Source organism: Lissotriton vulgaris, chromosome 10 (genome assembly GCF_964263255.1).
Source record: "Lissotriton vulgaris chromosome 10, aLisVul1.2, whole genome shotgun sequence".
Taxonomy (NCBI): domain Eukaryota; kingdom Metazoa; phylum Chordata; class Amphibia; order Caudata; family Salamandridae; genus Lissotriton; species Lissotriton vulgaris.
The window spans coordinates 705,542,038-705,559,052 of NC_141698.1; the positions used below are offsets into that span (position 1 = coordinate 705,542,038).

The following is a 17,015-nucleotide window of genomic DNA, read 5'->3' on the forward strand; positions in this document are numbered from 1 at the left end:
AGGCTGGTAGTGGGAGACTCGTAGGTTGGAGGACCCAACTGAGGCTCACATTGGCTTGAGTATTTGTCTGGGGGGTGTACATGGAGGCAGATTTTGTGTGTGTATGAGGGGGAGGTTACTAAAAGTGCTGGAGAAGCCCCTGCTTGAGGAATTAATCATCTTTGAACTGTGCAGGCCTGTTAGATTTTTCATCCACATACCATAGCTTGTTAGCCAGGTTCTTTTTCCCATCTATTTGTCTCTCATGATATTTTCTGATACTGTGTTTAACTTCCACTTAGACGTCCTTGTGGCCGAACGTGCAGAAATAAATCGAAGTGTTAAAAATTATGAAAATAAAAGTTAATATTGTGGGCATGCAAGTTGTCTCATTTGCCGAAGGGACACCCATGTAATTTATTACTCACCAAAGAGCATGTAAGTCTTACATGAGCACCACATTGACCATACACAATTCATGAAAGTGTCTGACACATGAGGTACCAGAACACAATAATGCTATCTGCAGGATCACTTTGTACACATCCACTTCCCTTCTCATTTCTGCTCCATTGTGAGAATAGTAGGCTTAACTTGTGGCAAAGTAGGATCTCGTCCAATCCCAACCCCCTCCCCTCCTTTCCTTTCCAACCACTCCTTGGAAAACAAAGGGGGCAGCTGCGGTTTATCATCTGCTAACAATGAAGCAAAAATTCAATAGGATTTACACAATGTGACCTCAGCAGAAGGCAGCTGTTCGTTAGGAGTGTGACCACCGAGCACAATGCATCTGATTTGTGTTGTTGTGCAGGGGCGGACCCGGCAGTGCCTCTGCATTTCTTCGTCTCACATTGTCCTCTGATTTCTACTGCTGTATTGGGGAAGGTGCCAATGCCATCAGCTGCACACACCAGATCAGCTTTGTTTATGCAAATGACATGGGGTATTGTTTTAGCATCTTCTATTCTTCCTAATTTCTGCACATCCTGATGGTTGTATTATCTCCAGATGTGTAGCGCTGAACCAGATGTGGATGAGCCTTCATCGCAGAGATGGTAATGGAGGTCCCTTTCCATCACCAGTCTTCATCACTATGGCAATTGTATCAGCCAACATGACATCTTATTTCACTCTGATATTGGTCTCGTTTGTAATTTGTTGAGGCCTGGTTAAACTGATGGGAAATGAAAGTAGTATTTATAGGGATTATCTGGTACTGCACTCGATTTCTGTATGGTAACACACTCCTTTAATAGGCATGTGTGATGTCAGCCCGTATGTTTAAGGCCTAACGAAAGGTCCATCGTGGGTGCTACTGGCCAATCCATATAACCATAGAAACCCTACAGATTGCTCGCTGGAAGAACCTGATCTGTAGTCTTAGACTCCTACAGGGTAACTGGGCAAGACTTTTGGCGTTGTGGGATAGAGAGACAGGCACGGGTAATACGCGAATGGCATACAATCTAATGTCCAGGCAATGATAGACCCTTCTAAGAATACGTACTACTGCAATTGATTTGGGAGGTTCAACAGTGCGGTAAACTGTGACTAGTGTAAGCTTGTGAGTTTAAGTTCAACACACCATGCACACAATCTGACTCAATACATGCTCTAACCAGAAGCTTATGGAACTAGCCCAGGTGTTCTGAAAAAGGTGGCAATAGGGCATTGCCTGGTCTGTGCAGGGGGAGTCTTTGGGCTTTTTGGCAAAGACTTACTGTTTCTGCCAGGTGCTCGTCGGTGGTCTGTGCGACTTCGGGACTTAGACACGGTTGCAAATTCTCTCTGATGGCAGTTGGTTTAATGGGTGCTTGGGCGGCAGCTAACCGGGGTCTGTTATTGTCACTCGTACACACAGACACACACAGACACGTACCGAATGCAAAATGACAGTAACATATTGTGATATTGACGCATAATGCATTTCTTTAGCCTTTATTATTGTTTGACCTGTCTCTGCCCTCCTGCCTCAGATTGGAATGCAGAATGTTGCTGGGAGTCTGTTAAGCACTTGATGTCAGGCAGGAGCACTGAGTGGATGGGGTATCTGCACCTTGATAATAAACCTGAAGTTTAAAGTGTCCGATGCCTCTGGGTGTTATTGCTGCGCACCCCAACATTACACAAGTGCATGTGTAATGAAACGAAATGGTGGACCTCAAGTTCCTGCGTTTTCGAAATACGTGCAACAGTAATACATGCAACAATTTATTATTCCTTTCTTTTATGACGGCCTTTGTGGTTTGAGCCTCTTGTCCCCTTTTGTCATGACTCCTCTAAACGAATAGTCTATTATTTCTTAGTTGTCCTCTAATGCTCTTGCGTGTCTTTGAAATATATCCAGAGCTACTGGAATTGTGTGATTTCGCAACCACTGCAGTTTATGTACAATAATGATGTTGCCACATTTGCCTCGTAATTTGTCATTTCCAGCGTAATTTGAAGATTTTGTTGTAAAGTTTCTAGCTCAAACTGAAGGCCCTTTACAAAGGATGACGGGCCATCTTTCTGTTGCTTAGTGCTGTATTTGTGTGTTTAACTGACACTAATTACATGAGACCTTTACCCAGACAGTGTTAACATGTGTAAAAATGATGAAGTAATATCACAAAATATGCTGCATTGTTCTGAATAATCTGTCCTGTCTTGTCACATAACTTATTGAACCATGCAGCATCATTTGGTCTTCCCATGCCATAAAATTTCAGTGGGCCTGCATGTATTCTATGTCAAGGCATGGGATGAGGGTGTATTAGATAGTGTGTAGTAATCTTGTGACTGTATGTGTAGTAGCTTCTACACTTCAAATCGAAACACCACAACCATTTTGCTGCATTGTTCAGATAGTGGATGTTAAGATTCATTATGCACCAGTGGAATGGAAGACTTGAACCTTCAAGCGCAGTGGTTGTAGTCACAGTATTCCGCCATACGACTGAACGTAAGGTAGATTTTAATGTTTGTTGGTTAGTAAAAATGAAAAATCAATTAAGAGTTACAATTTTAAAAAGCCAGTGCATTTATTATGAACAATTGCTTTGAGAGTTTTAATCAATTGTGTTTACATTGGTTAGTATCAATTCTTTTTGGAGCTATAGTACAATACAGCCTCATGGCGCTAGCCTTAATGGAGGTTAGAGTCATATCTTGATGGCTTTTCTAAATTGTATTTGATTCCCTTCTTTATGCAGACAGGGGCTGAGGGATTGAGGTCCAAAGTTAAAGGCTGTACCTAAAATGTTATTATTCAATAAGCCCAGACTGATATCTTGAGTACGTGTATATATAGTGTCAAAAAACAAAATTATTGTGAGGAATATTTTCCGTATTTGAGGAAGCATCATGTATTTCATTTTATAAACATTTGAAAAATGCATAATATTTGGATGCTACAAATACACATTCCAAAGCCCCTCATCGAATTTCTGCTTCTGTGTAAAGTAAGCTAATGTCAAGGTTAAATTACATAAATTCATTAAACTGCCATTCCTGGTGTTTTTTTGTATCTAAAATAAAATGGGTCTTTTGTTCTCCTTTCTTATATTCAGATTGAGAATGCTTTCAAGCATACTGGTTTAACCCTTCTTTGAGTAATGTATTGTTTCTACTATGTAGATTGTTGCTAACACTTGTGTGTATTTCAAATGCTCTTTAGTCCAAGATGTTTTGCTGTTAGCTGGGTCTAGCGGAAATGGAAGAAAGACTGCGTGGTTGTGGAGTGCCTACCTTTGAAAGCATTCGGTATTGGTGGGGAAGATGAAAGGCGATTAATGAGCATAGAATTACATCCCTAGGTGGTTCCTTGACAGTAATACATGTATAGCCATATCTGAAATTGACTTTAACAGTTCTGTTTGTTCATGTTTAGCTAATGTTTGCTGTGATACATTGCATTTGTTTATTTGGATTCTCTGGTGTCTCCGAGGAGATGTCGCTGTGTATAGCGAAATCATCTTGAGATGTTTTGCCTGATGTTGGTAAGCATATTCACTTTCTAGTAATATCTTAGTGTTGGATGGTTTGTAGAGCTGCACATTGGCTCACATGAGCTGTCATGTAAACACCAGGTGCCATTCAGTGATTAGCAATTGCTGAATACAAAATGACATCGCTTAGGTCACCAGCTTGAAGAGAACTAAGATATGAGCACACACTGCTCAATGGTTAGTCAGTCAAACTGATTGTGCTTCTAATGAACGCAACAACAGTATGTTAAAGTATGCTTCCTCTAGGCTGCTTGAGGAAAGCATTTTTTAGACAAGTTGCCATTTTGTATTTCATTAAACTGGGGTAGTTTTTCAAGAACATGGCTAAATGGAGCATCAGTTTGCCTGTCTTTCTATTGATGTTGATTTTAACTGAGCTTAAAATATGTTTCAGAAGTTTTTTCACACAAGTGAAACCCCTCTAAGGGACTAGGAATATGCAGTTGTTTGCAAGGGGTCAGAATAGGCATGCAACTGGAGATTGTATCCTTGATCCATGTTTTGTCCACCTATGAATCCTGTATGGTTTACTTAGTTCTGGTACATGACGGAGATCAGAAACCTGTGTCATGTTTTACATATCGAGCTTCTAGATCACAGTGCCTGAATTCTTCTGGATGCCCTGTGAGTTTACAAAAACGTGGACCATGGTGACCATCGACACACATGAGGGTTGATAAGTGATTGCCAATGGCATCAACGCTTTTTCAAAAAAATGTTTACTGTGTGCAAGGTGCAGTAACACTGAGATAGCCACGGTCATAACACTATCTTGGATCAAGGGGAAAGTAATGGATTATTACTTTTTAATTATTCATTAAAGCCCAGCCTATTTGTGACCGGTTTTGACGTTATGGTCGGAGTTAAGTGGTAGGCTGCTTGCCATTCTAAAAAAAAAAAAAAAGAGGATCTGCCTGGTGTGTAGCCATGTATGGTTGCTCAGAAGTCTGGGTCAAGGATAAAAGTTTTCACTTTGCAAAGCATCATGAATTGGTGGCAGGTGGTCTGTCTTTTCTTTTGTTAGATATGCTTTTACAAGTGGGGTGAAGCAGTCGGTGCTTGTTGTTTACAACCAGCCGCACTTTCTGAAGTGTGATGCTGTTTGATTAGCACAAACTGTGCCTTCACAATGGTGATTTTTAAGCTTAACTTGAGATTCTACACATTGATGGTGATGTAGCGGTCTTTGAGGCCAGCTGGTGTGATTTTTTAATGTACACTTTAAGGAGAAATGGGTGTCATCCACCTACATGACTTATCTGAATGCTCTTGTTGGTCGCAATGACTTCCACGGCATCTATAGGGAGGCTAATGAGAAAAAATGGCTAGGATAAGCTATGGTACACTGCAGGTCACTGGAAAGGCCGCAGACATTGAGTTGGTCATTGGAACAGGATGTGATCTGATGTTCAAATGAGTGACAATGCCATGGACGGCAGTTCTTGAGGAACAAATTGATCAGGGTTTGATGGCCGACCATATTAAAGAATACAAAGAGGTGTGGCTGGATGAGTATCCGATAATCACAAGGTAGATGCCTTTATCATGAGAGCACAGTATACTTTCAAGAGGGAGGTTGGATCCTAAGAAGGATGGTGCTGTATCTGGTGCGGAACCAACCAACCTGTGCTACATAAAGAGCTCAATGTGTTTCTGCTGAGGTGCTCTTCTTATGTCAGAGGTAGTACCCTGGTATCCAGCGCTATCACAGGCCGTACTGCAGCTACTCAATTCTGAAAATATTTTGAGTACAATGCCCTTTTTCCATTTCATCATCACTATTAGGTTGGCTGAATAATTTCGAATATGAATGAGAACTTAATAAAGACCAGCCTTTGTACAAAAAAAGACGAACGTCTTTGGATTTTTCTTAATGTGCTCACTGCTTTGAACCTAACTATATAACTGCGTTGTGAATTGTTGAGTTTATAAGAATGTATTCCTTGGTGAGGAGTATAGAGGGAAGTGCTCTTTTTTTTCTTTGCACTAGTACGTTTTACCTAAAATACTATATTTGTCAGGTGTGGATCTTGACAGCCCCTACCCTCAGTCTGTCTAAACTGACTAATATCCACCACTCAAATTACTTTCATATTTCACTATACTAATTCAACACTAATTATCATGGGTTCCGGAGTAGCGTGCTACTTGCCGAAAAAGTGCTTTGGCGCCTCGTCAGGGATAATAAGCGCTATATAAATGTAATTACAATACAATGCATGTAGAAAATATGGCACGACCTATAGCGTGAGTCTCTCGAAGATGAAACTCCTCTGAATCTATGCAGGCTGTATTTTGGCTGAAGGTTCATTCAGAGTTGACTTCCATTCTTGCTGCAAAGGACACACTATGCCCTGCTATTATGATTTGTAACAAATGTAATTTATAACCTGTAATTCACAGATCCTCATGTAAAGCGCTCTGATACCTACGGGTCTAGCCAGCGCTATATAAAACTCAATAAATAAATAAATGTTAGTGTCTAAATAGGAGACAGATTTGACTAAACGCAAATAAACCTGTACAATGGTAGCCCGTTGGAGTAGAGCTGAAAATGGGGGCAAGACAATTTAACAGAGCCTAACATTTTGGAGAAGGGCAGGGACTGGTGCATGCCAGTGGAGATTTTATTTTTACAGAGGTGTGGCTTCCCTATGAAATAGGACTAAAATATGTCCCAAGGAAGGAATCCTGATTTGTAACAAGACCCGCAGAAGAGAAGATCTGAAAATTACTTGGTTCAGATATTCACAGGGCCTGGGTGGCCGAGCATGGGAGTGTCAGGAATTTTATGTCTTCCATGTATACCTGTTGGAGCATATATTTTTGAACACCATCGTTGCTGAAAGACCGCCTTACTGCACTGGATTTTTTCTGTATTCTTTTTTTTTTTTTGTAAATGTAAACTGTTAACGTTTTACTTTCAAAGCGAATAAAAAGTATTTTAAAAAATAATTTGGTGTTTAAGTAACTGTTCAATTTAATGTTCAAAGAAATGTTTTCGTTCTAACATGTACATTAATTTGTATTTCCGACTGGGAAAATATAATATAAATCAGCTCTTCTTCTACAGATAGACTCTACAGCTGCTACATGTTCTTGCTATCAATTTACCTAGTTAATGTACTCATGTGATCAAATTGTAGTATGCATCTGGGGCACAGCATGGTTTCTGAACTAGAGATTTGGCACCAATCAACCGATATGATGTGTGATGCTAGGCGTCGGGCACTGGGAGGCGAAATATTAAATTATTGAAATGAAGGCAGATACTGTTAGTAGCGCACATTTGACGTATCCTAAGAGAGTTGTGGAAAAAAGAAGAGTCGGAAGCATGCAGAGCCTCGCTGAGGTATAGTTGGGTTTTGTGCATCCTTGGATGGTTCACGGCTTGAAGCCGGTCTCATTGAAGATTGATGTTACTCTAGTGTGACATGGTATTTTTTGCTATATATCTCTTTTAAGCAGTAGGCAAGTAATGCTTGTTAACCAGCATCTTGAACCTGTCAAAGAAGAGCACTAAATGGGATGCTTTGCTGTCAATTGAGAACTATTCTGTTTGCCAGCTACAGTATATGCCAAACATTGCTGTTAGATTATTAGTACACCCATGTGTTCAAGGTAAAAAGTCAGCCTCGATATTTATCCTTCATAGTAAATTTGTTTTTAATGTAGATTATTTTAAAAAGTCATTAATTAAGCTTTTAGACTTTCAAGTTCTTTTTTTATTGCAGTTAGTATATTGTATTGTTATTAAGCTATGTATAACCTCAAAACACATATTTTATCATTGGATTTGTAAAATGCTAAACCTACTGTTTGCACGCCAGTATGTATTTACCGTTTAGGAGGGATAATATAGTAGTACTAACTAGCATTAATATATATTTAATGTGTTTCACTATGGAGTGAACCAAAAGTATACTAAAGGATTATTGACCATATTCTCAACTGAGGAAGCCTGCATGTTTATGTTCTGCTTTGCTTTAAGGTCACATAGGAATATTTTGGTTAATTTGCTTTTTTGAATGCTTTGTTATAGCACACACTAGAAATTGAGTCACAACTAAGCCCTATAATTATTTTTCGCTCTTTTAATCATGCCTCCAAATTTACTTTCTCCTAGGTCAAATAGGATATTTTTTTTAAGGCAAGTTGTCAGCTGGGGTGTGAAATTTCTATCACCCGAAGCCTTGAACATATTGCTTGGGTCAAGAACAACAAGTTTTCTTGTTTATTTTGTCCACTGGACTGCAGCTCTAACCCCCTTTGGCTCCCATATAAAGCTGGGAGTGGGTATTGTCTGAGACTAAGGCAAGGGTTATATCTAAATGCATAAGTTGTTTACATTTTATATGTCATTTATTATTCCAAAACCTCTTTCCAATTAGGGTGGGTGGTCTTAGGACATTTTCTAAGCTCAGCTTTCATTACTGACTGTGGATCCAGTATGAAGACATTTACACATTTGTAAAATGTAACATTTTGAGATTATTTGTAATACTCGTATAATGCGCCCTTATTGTGTGCAAATGCATACATGAGAATAAAAGCAGCATTTCAAAAAGAAAATGTACATAAAAATTCCAACTTGGTTAAAAAAAAACATTCTAAACTAGTAAGCAACTTTAATTTCCATTTTTCGACTGCATCATTTAGTAAATCGTCTTTGATGAATGCCAATATAAAAAATAAAGGTTAATAATGTAGTAACAGTATATAACCATTTTGGGCAGGATGAAAATGATGACCTTGATACTTAAAGCTGCAAAAATGCAACTGCAGATGTTTGTAATTGCATTGATGCAGAATTTCAACTTTCAGGAATTTATGAGAGTTTACAGAAGTAGGCGCAGAAACTATGCTCTTAGAAAACATTTGCCAATTACATTTTTTGAAGAGCAAATATGCCTATTTACTTGTGAAAATTTGCAGTGACTGCAACTTCACTTTCCTTGCATCCTCTTTGTTCTTCACCCTGGAAACGGTTTTGCTCCTCTGTTTGTCAGAAATATATTTCCAATCTTTTCCAGATTAGGAAGAGATTAGAGACTCGCTGGTAAAAGTCTAAACATATTAGTTCTCAAGTGTGCACAGAAACACATGGGACATTTAATTTCCAACATGGAATCACCTCTTGCTATCTTACTTCGAGCCCCCATATATAGATTTGCAGAACAGTGGAAACATCAAAGCCTCACTAGAGTTCAAATCCTCATATAATATTAACCCAAATATAATTAAGGAGGCTATTATCGCAGGTCTGATATAATGAGAATACTGCTATAATCTGCCACTATATTGCATGGCACCGAAACAGACCAATTACATTTTTAAGGGACAAATAGATTCCCCCTAAAAAAGCTGATATTTTTAAAATTCCACACTTTTGTGTAGGTTTCTTAAAGAGTTGAAAATGGTATGTGCTCGTGTCAGTAAAACAATGGGATTTTGCACCAACTATTTTGTTTTTCTTGTTTCATTTTATCTGTGTGAGAGTACCAGGGGACCTGGTGTGCTGAGTTCGTTGTCCACATATAAGCTAAAATGTCAGAGCTTAAGTTGTCGTATAAATTATCTTTTTTTTAATAACTTAGATTAAATAAGTAAATGGCAAAAAATGGTTAATGCAGTGTGGTGTTTATACCTTTCACTTATTGTCAGTTTTGTATTGATAATTCATGTACTTTGTCATTTTTCCCAGGAGGAGGATGGAACAGAGGAAGACAATGGCAGAGTGGAGCCGGTTGGGCATGCAGACACTGGAGCAGATAACACATTGCACTTGGAGTAAGTAAAATGCATACTAGTTCCAAGGTCATATACAATCGAGCTGTCACTTTCCCTCTAATCCTCGAATTAGAGGAGTAAAAGACATTGGTCAGCTCCATTGCCTTCATAAAAGTCCAGTACATTAAAGCATGTAGGTGGTTGAGAGGTCTCTGTGCGACACTTGGATTCATCATGTCCAGCAACTTTAAATGAAATATTGAAGGAAATTACTGCCATTCCTCATTAGAGGCAGTTTCATCATGTTACTATACCTTTAGAATGTGCATAATGGTCTGACATTAAATTCATTGTGCATAGTATGCCAGAAATAATGTATGCATTGAATTCAGTAGGATTGTTCTAAGAACAGATTTTTTGTCTCATGCACTGAATTGTGTGTTTGATTTAATAGCTGCTTTGTGCGACCAGTATGCAAGCTGGGAAAGCACATCAAGTATGTTGGCTGTAGAAACATTTTGTAGGTAGTATCTTCGAAGATTCAAAGGTCAACTTTGATCTAGTGTTGCACACATCAGTAACTGAAAGGGGTTTTGTGTCTTGTTAAACAGCCCACACCTTATTTAGTGCAGAGTTAGCAATCAGTGAGCATACATCCCTTCTGAAGGTAACCTATGTAAATGGGGAAAGTCAGTAATAAAAAAGAACAAATGAAACCAGAGCAGACAAATTATCCATCCCTACAGTACTTGGTTGACTGCCTATTTTTCCATGCTTATCGTACCAAACTGTCTTGATTAAAGTTGCAGTTTCTTTGAATCATTCTAAAAAATGCTTTTAGTTTCTGAAGTAATTAACCCATTAGGAGCATTCTTGGTCACATTTGACAACTGCATCAGTAGCAGGGAATAACTGCTCTGTCCTGCTTGGATCTAACTTTATTCTCTCTCTTTTATTAGTATTGTTTAAAACTAAGAACAAAATGTGTAAAAATAGGGGGAGCGTCCATAACCTCCACCATATATTTGTTACTCTGTTTAATGTCATTATGCAGTTTTTTTCGAGCACATTATATGCTGCACAGCTTGCCCAATCCAATGAGTCAATTCACTGCAGTTAACTCTATAATGAGCGGTACATATAAAGCTATGTTTAATAAGTCTCAAAGAATAGTTTACATCCCTTGCTTAACACTATGTGCTGGATTTGCTCATGAGCTAACCCAATGTACCTTAACCCCTTCGCTGCAGCGGCTATTCTGCCGCAGCGCTAATGGGGTGGGGCACCCGCGCGGCGGCTCCATACTTGTGACAGAACCGCTCCGTCACGGCTCGCGGGCGAGCTGTGCTTGTGACGGAACGGTTCTGTCACGAACCCGCCCGCCCATCAAAGCGTCAGCGCGAAATCAGCGCCGCGCAGGCGCGGCGAGCGGGCCGTGACGGAACCGTTCCGTCACAAGCACAGCTCACCCGTGGCTTGTGACGGAGCGGTTCCGTCACAAGCATGGGAGGGGTTAAAGAGGGAAGTGTATTTCATGGGTAATATTAGGCTTTGGTTAGTCATTTTAATAATAACCTTTAGCGATGATCACAGTACATATATTCTTTTAAATATCACCTTCAAGGTGTTTTACTGAAAAACACATTCCTAGTGGTCTTTTTATTTATATGAGGTATTTGGGAGGAGATGTTGACTTTAAAAATAGGACACACAATGCCCTTCTCTGCCCTCTGCATTCCAGTGACCACTTAAATCCTGAGGTGCCTACCCCATACATTGATGAGTAGTACTCTAGTGACCGCATGAGCGGACTCCTGTGGGCTTAGAGAGATGCTACTGGACAGGATTGTGCAAGTAGCTGATGAAAGCACACCTCATCAATTAAATACATACCAGATCCCAAGGAATTATAGACTGTCTCCCCTAAAGGTTGCATAGAGTGGGACGAGAGTTGACGCGGAATATTAATTTGTAAAACAAGTAAGATATAAACAGAGCATCGATTTACGTTGCGTAACATTAGATTATTTATTTCATAAATATAATTGCTGATATCCAAATTTTGCACTACGTCTTACCAGGAAAGTTAGGTTGTAAGTAAAACTTATAATTCGAAAACATGTCAGGTACAGTGTTTTTAGATATCAATGTAAAACATTTTTACATCACTTTTTTCTACGGCCTGTCATAAATTGTTAACACAAAGAACTAATGAAGGTGTTTACATATCATTTATTTTTGGATTCATTTTGATTTTTGTTCTCATTTCATGCCATCAGATTAATATTCAGGTATGTTTGGCACCGTTTGCCTCATCTTTTTGTAATGTTCTGAAATAGACTTCTTTTATGTGTCTGTTTTGGCTCATTTGCTGTACGTGTTCACGCTCCCTCATTCATCATTGTCTCACAGTGATATGCTAAAGCTTGTGGAAGTCTCGAACGATGGAGGGCCTTTGGGAATCCATGTAGTGCCTTACAGCGCTCGGGGCGGAAGGTAATGTATTGTGTAAGATTTTCATTGTCAGAGCTTGCAGTGTTTTATCTTAATTATGGGACACCTTAGTAGCTGTTATTGCACTGAATGTGTTAAGCATCATTTCTAAAAAGGAACAGTGATACCTCATCCGGGCTAGATTCCAAAGAAGTGTTATTTCAGTAATGATTTAAAAAAAAAAATAAGGACATTTAAATCCATATTTCAATTAGCACAGGGAGATATTCAATTCAGCACCTCGTCTCTCTTATTCCACCTGCCAAATCTTTGATGCCTGCATTTATTGGAATACGTTCATTACCTTTGAAGTACAGCAGCATTCAAAAGTACTGATGGAAATATGTATCTTGCAAGCAGGGTGGAAATGAAAGTGCTCTTCAAGGCGGAAAAATGAACCTGGTGCAGAATAAGACAGCTATGCAGGGTAGGCCTTTGAGGTATAATGAAGACCTCAGGGAAAGGAATGGCATATGTTAATTTTCAATACCTCAAAAAAACAAGTGTTCGTTTGCAGGCCACATGCTTAATGAGTGGAAGAAAACTGCGCCTTAAAGTAGGATTTCTCAAAACTGATAAACTTGAGAAAGTGTTATTTTTTTGTTTTTACCCATTAGGCTTTCATAAACAAGGGACTCTGGTTTAGTAGTGTTTTTGGCCCCTTTTAACACTGTCATGCCCACATGTCGAGGCATGTACCCACTTCGATATTAACGCGTAACTTATTTTGTGTTATTCAGATTCTGAAGTATCCGGTCTTTTTTTAGACATTCATGAAATGTGCACATTAAAGTCCAAAATCTTCCACCTTTGATATCTCACCTTTTTTAATTCAGCTTCACATACATATTCGCACAAGTCATTCTTTAAAAACTCATTCTTTATAATCTTTGTTATTGTATTTCTCAATAAAAGAAATCCAATGTGAGTATATTAAAAGATCATGGAATATGTTTTAACAGACTAAGTATTTTTCTTCGAAGTTCATCAGATAGGCTGTGGATATTTAGCATGAAGCTAAGATCGTAATGGTTTGAATGTCAGATTTGAATGGTGACCACAATATTGCGGAGTAGTAGATATACAAGGACACCAAAGAATTCATTAGATTAACTTGTGGTTCCAGGTGCTTTCAAATTGAGCCATAGTAAATAATGCAATAGAGACTTGACCCTTGGAGGAGATGTACTTTATGGTACCGATAAGATGGAGCGGTTTGTTAAACGCCATCCAAAATATTATATAATTTGGTTTAATGCCAGCCACAATGAAAAAGAAACAGTATGTGCGTACTGATATGCCATAATTTAAACCAGGAGTGCCAGTGTTCTGCAGCTATAACTGATCTAAGGCTTATAATGATTCATATAGAATTGCAGTGCTTAGGCATTGCACCTAGACAGAAGCCTCTTTTTGCATCACAGATACAGGACTGACTATTCTTTCAGCCACCTTGCAAAACATATGCCTAGAAGAGCAATAGGCACAAACAAAGAATAATAATGCAGTGGAATGAATACATCAGTATTTCTTTGTGCTCAATGGAGACCTTAGTTAATCCACTGATGAGAAATCGATCTCAAAGCAACCAACTATCTTATTTCAATAACACACTCACACCAGGTTGTGGATCAGATGTAGATCATTTACCATCCAATTCTTTATATATATCTTATTTTTCAACGTATAGACAATACACATATATTTACAATGACATACAAAATATATATATATATATATATATATATATATATATATATACACATAAGCCAACAGTACAAATATATGTCAAAAAACAACATAGAATCCTTGGGACCTGAATACTAATGGAGCTGCGAAATAATTTTTAGGAAACAGAGCAATATACAATTCGCAGTTCACATTAAAGATAACCCTTGTGAAAACACCTTTAGGGCATATAACGTTACGCCCTATTAAACTATAAACAAGTGTTACCGAAACTTTCTTTACACAAATGAATTCAAATAGCAAAGGGCTTTTTTTTGTCTGGTCGATGCATAGCAGCCCATTTAATTTGGGCCTCATCAGGACGGTAGGCCAAAGGAAATCTGTAATGGAAATACAGATAGACATTTTTCTCATGCATACCTGAGTATATAACAATTTCTACATATATACAATATATACAAATAAAAGGACTTAGGGATTGCCCACTCAACAAAAGTACACGTGTTATCATTGGAGCAAATATCTGCTGTGGAATTCCAGAGAGCTAGAAAAAAACTAGAACTGCATTTTTTGCATATATAAATAAAAAATAAAAAATGCATATATTATATAATAGTAAAGAAGGGGTGTCAGTGAAAAAGATCATGTGCATAATAAAGGTGGTCAAAGGAAAACCTAAGTGGACTGTGCTCATAGTGCCAAAAATAATATAAAGCAGCATCGCACATTCTAATGAAGATGCAATAAAATCAAATAGAAAGCATGCGTAATCCTGCCAAGAGTGGATCATTCCACACATGCAACCGTGCCACAGTTTGTCTCAAAGGACCTGATGGAGCCAGATCTAGTAGCTTAAACGGTACCTTGCCGGAGAAACTATCTCGGCACTAGTGTAGCGGCCTAACGCTTCAGTTGGGCTAGTCCCCCGAAGAGATGGAATGAGAAATCCCCGTATCTATGCAAAGACAAATAGATGGTCTTAAGAATCTCTAATGAAATAATGAATCGAGCTTACAACAAAACGCCACTTGTCTGTATGGGTTTCAACTAAAGATTAAAATAGTGCTGCATATCGTAAACAGGCACAATATCAAATCTGAGCCTCACTTAATTAAGGTGGGGTGTCTAAAAACCCATGAAACACTAGGTACACTAAGAAAGCTAATCCAAGTAACTTACAAATGCGGGGGCAGGAACGCCGGGCCGTAAATCGGAGATACGACCGTAAAACCACTGACTCGATGAATCTTCGACGAAAACGTTCTATAATGGAAAAGACCCACATGAGCAATCTAATCTGCAGGTAGAATATAAAGAAATAGTCTAATGGGAACTACCGAAGGGAAACTAAAAAGCGCTTACCTCTAAGTCAATTTCTTATCGGGAGAAATCCTTTCTCGCTCGAAGATTATAATGCCATGCTGCTAGTTCCGGGTGTCACTACGTAGGAAGCTAATCCTCGCTGTAAACACTAGAGACGGACTGAGGAACCTTCCTCAGCCACCTCTAAAATACGTCTCTTATCGATTGTAAAGCACAAGGAGCAAAAATACTTTAAACATGATCTTGGGTACTGTGGCCGCACATATTTAATAGAAACTATATTGAAGTAAAAGATTACACAAGTATAAAGAAAAGAAAGCCTTGACCAGGGAGAAGAATATTTAAAGATAAATACACCACCCGATAGTGACCGCTCTCTGTTGTCCCTCACAATCTCATTACAGCATCAAGCATGTTGGAATTAAAAAAGCGAATTACATAATTCTGAAGAAATTCATTTAGAGGGAATACGGCATGACCAACGAATGTATATCACAGAGGTCAATAAACATAAGTATGTACATCATAGAAAATACAAAATACAGCACAGTGAGGAATCAACCAATCATCAACAAGATAGTAGGAACCTACTCAGTACAGACGAAAATGCTACAACTTGTATTCTGGAAAGTTGTTACATATGACTAAGTGTGTCTCTCTCTAATAATTCTCAAAACTGATCAGGGGACATTCACTATTTAATCAAGGCCCAGATTTAATCTGTCGTTAAGTCCAGTAGTTGCTGTATTGTATTTCTCAATAAGTCTAGCTTCCAATCTATTCAGCTTGATCTGTATGTTTTCTTGGAAGTTATTTTGGACTACCAACAATACTGTCAAATTCATATCAATTTCACTGTGGCCGTGACTCAGGTAGAGGACTACACCATGTACCTGGACAGACAAAAACATGATCTAAGTGATGGAAGATAGACTAAGTGCAAAGGTCTTGCTGAAGTTGTGATCTTTTTAATGTAATCAATAATGGCAGAACTGAATTGTTGGACACCTAAATCGTCACCATCTTTCCCGAGGACTATGTATAAGCTTTCAGAATGAGTGTAGAGAGGGTTTCATCTTATTCAAAGGAAGTGGTTTATCACATTGAAGGTGGTTCTTCTTTACGCAGTGTTCTTTGTTCACAATTATTACAGAATATAGTTAGTGTGAACCATGCTGGTGTGCTAAATAATATAAATTAGTTGAGGATGCCTTGACTAAATGATGCAATCCTCTAGAAGCAGTATCTGTTCGGGATATTGATGCGTTCCTTAACACCTCATGTGAGAATCATTGTCATGCATTCTATATTTTGTGATATTCTAGTGTGGACGATCATTTCATTCACGTTCTGTCTGTTTGTTTGCATGCATCTTCATGGCAGTATACTTTGGAGAGCTAGTGCTCTGAAATGACCCATTTTTGTTAAATTGTAGACTAAAATAGTAGGCAGTTTGGAAAAACCTAACAAATTATGATATTGTGAACAACAATCCATTTGATTTACATGATTTCCTACATTCTGCCATAAAAACAAATGTTGACTGTCTTCTTTCGATGTTGATTACAAAAATGAATGTCTATTAACAGTGAAATTTTACAACTGTAACCCAGTTCTTACAGCGGCGACCGGGATAGGTAATGGTACTCCACAGAGATCCTAGTGCGTTACCTTAAATGAATTGGTAGAGGGTATGTAGAACATAACATGGGTTGAAGGAGAGTATATGGAGAAAGCAAATGAGAGGTGTAACCATTTGTGTTTAGTTATTTTATGTTTGGAATGCCTTTATGCTTGGCATGCATGGTTTGG

The 17,015-nt window shown here is 38.5% G+C and overlaps 1 protein-coding gene across 7 annotated transcripts in view; it reads left to right on the forward strand.

The window, feature by feature from the left end:
• Window positions 1-17,015, forward strand: part of PARD3 (par-3 family cell polarity regulator) — a 1,412,997-nt gene that overhangs the window by 714,767 nt on the left and 681,215 nt on the right. For all 7 annotated transcript variants that reach the window (XM_086941535.1, XM_086941533.1, XM_086941537.1 and 4 more), the window contains exons 6-7: window positions 9,673-9,758; window positions 12,111-12,194. In XM_086941535.1, coding sequence (XP_086797661.1) covers window positions 9,673-9,758; window positions 12,111-12,194 — 170 coding nt within the window. The remainder of the gene's footprint in view (window positions 1-9,672; window positions 9,759-12,110; window positions 12,195-17,015) is intronic.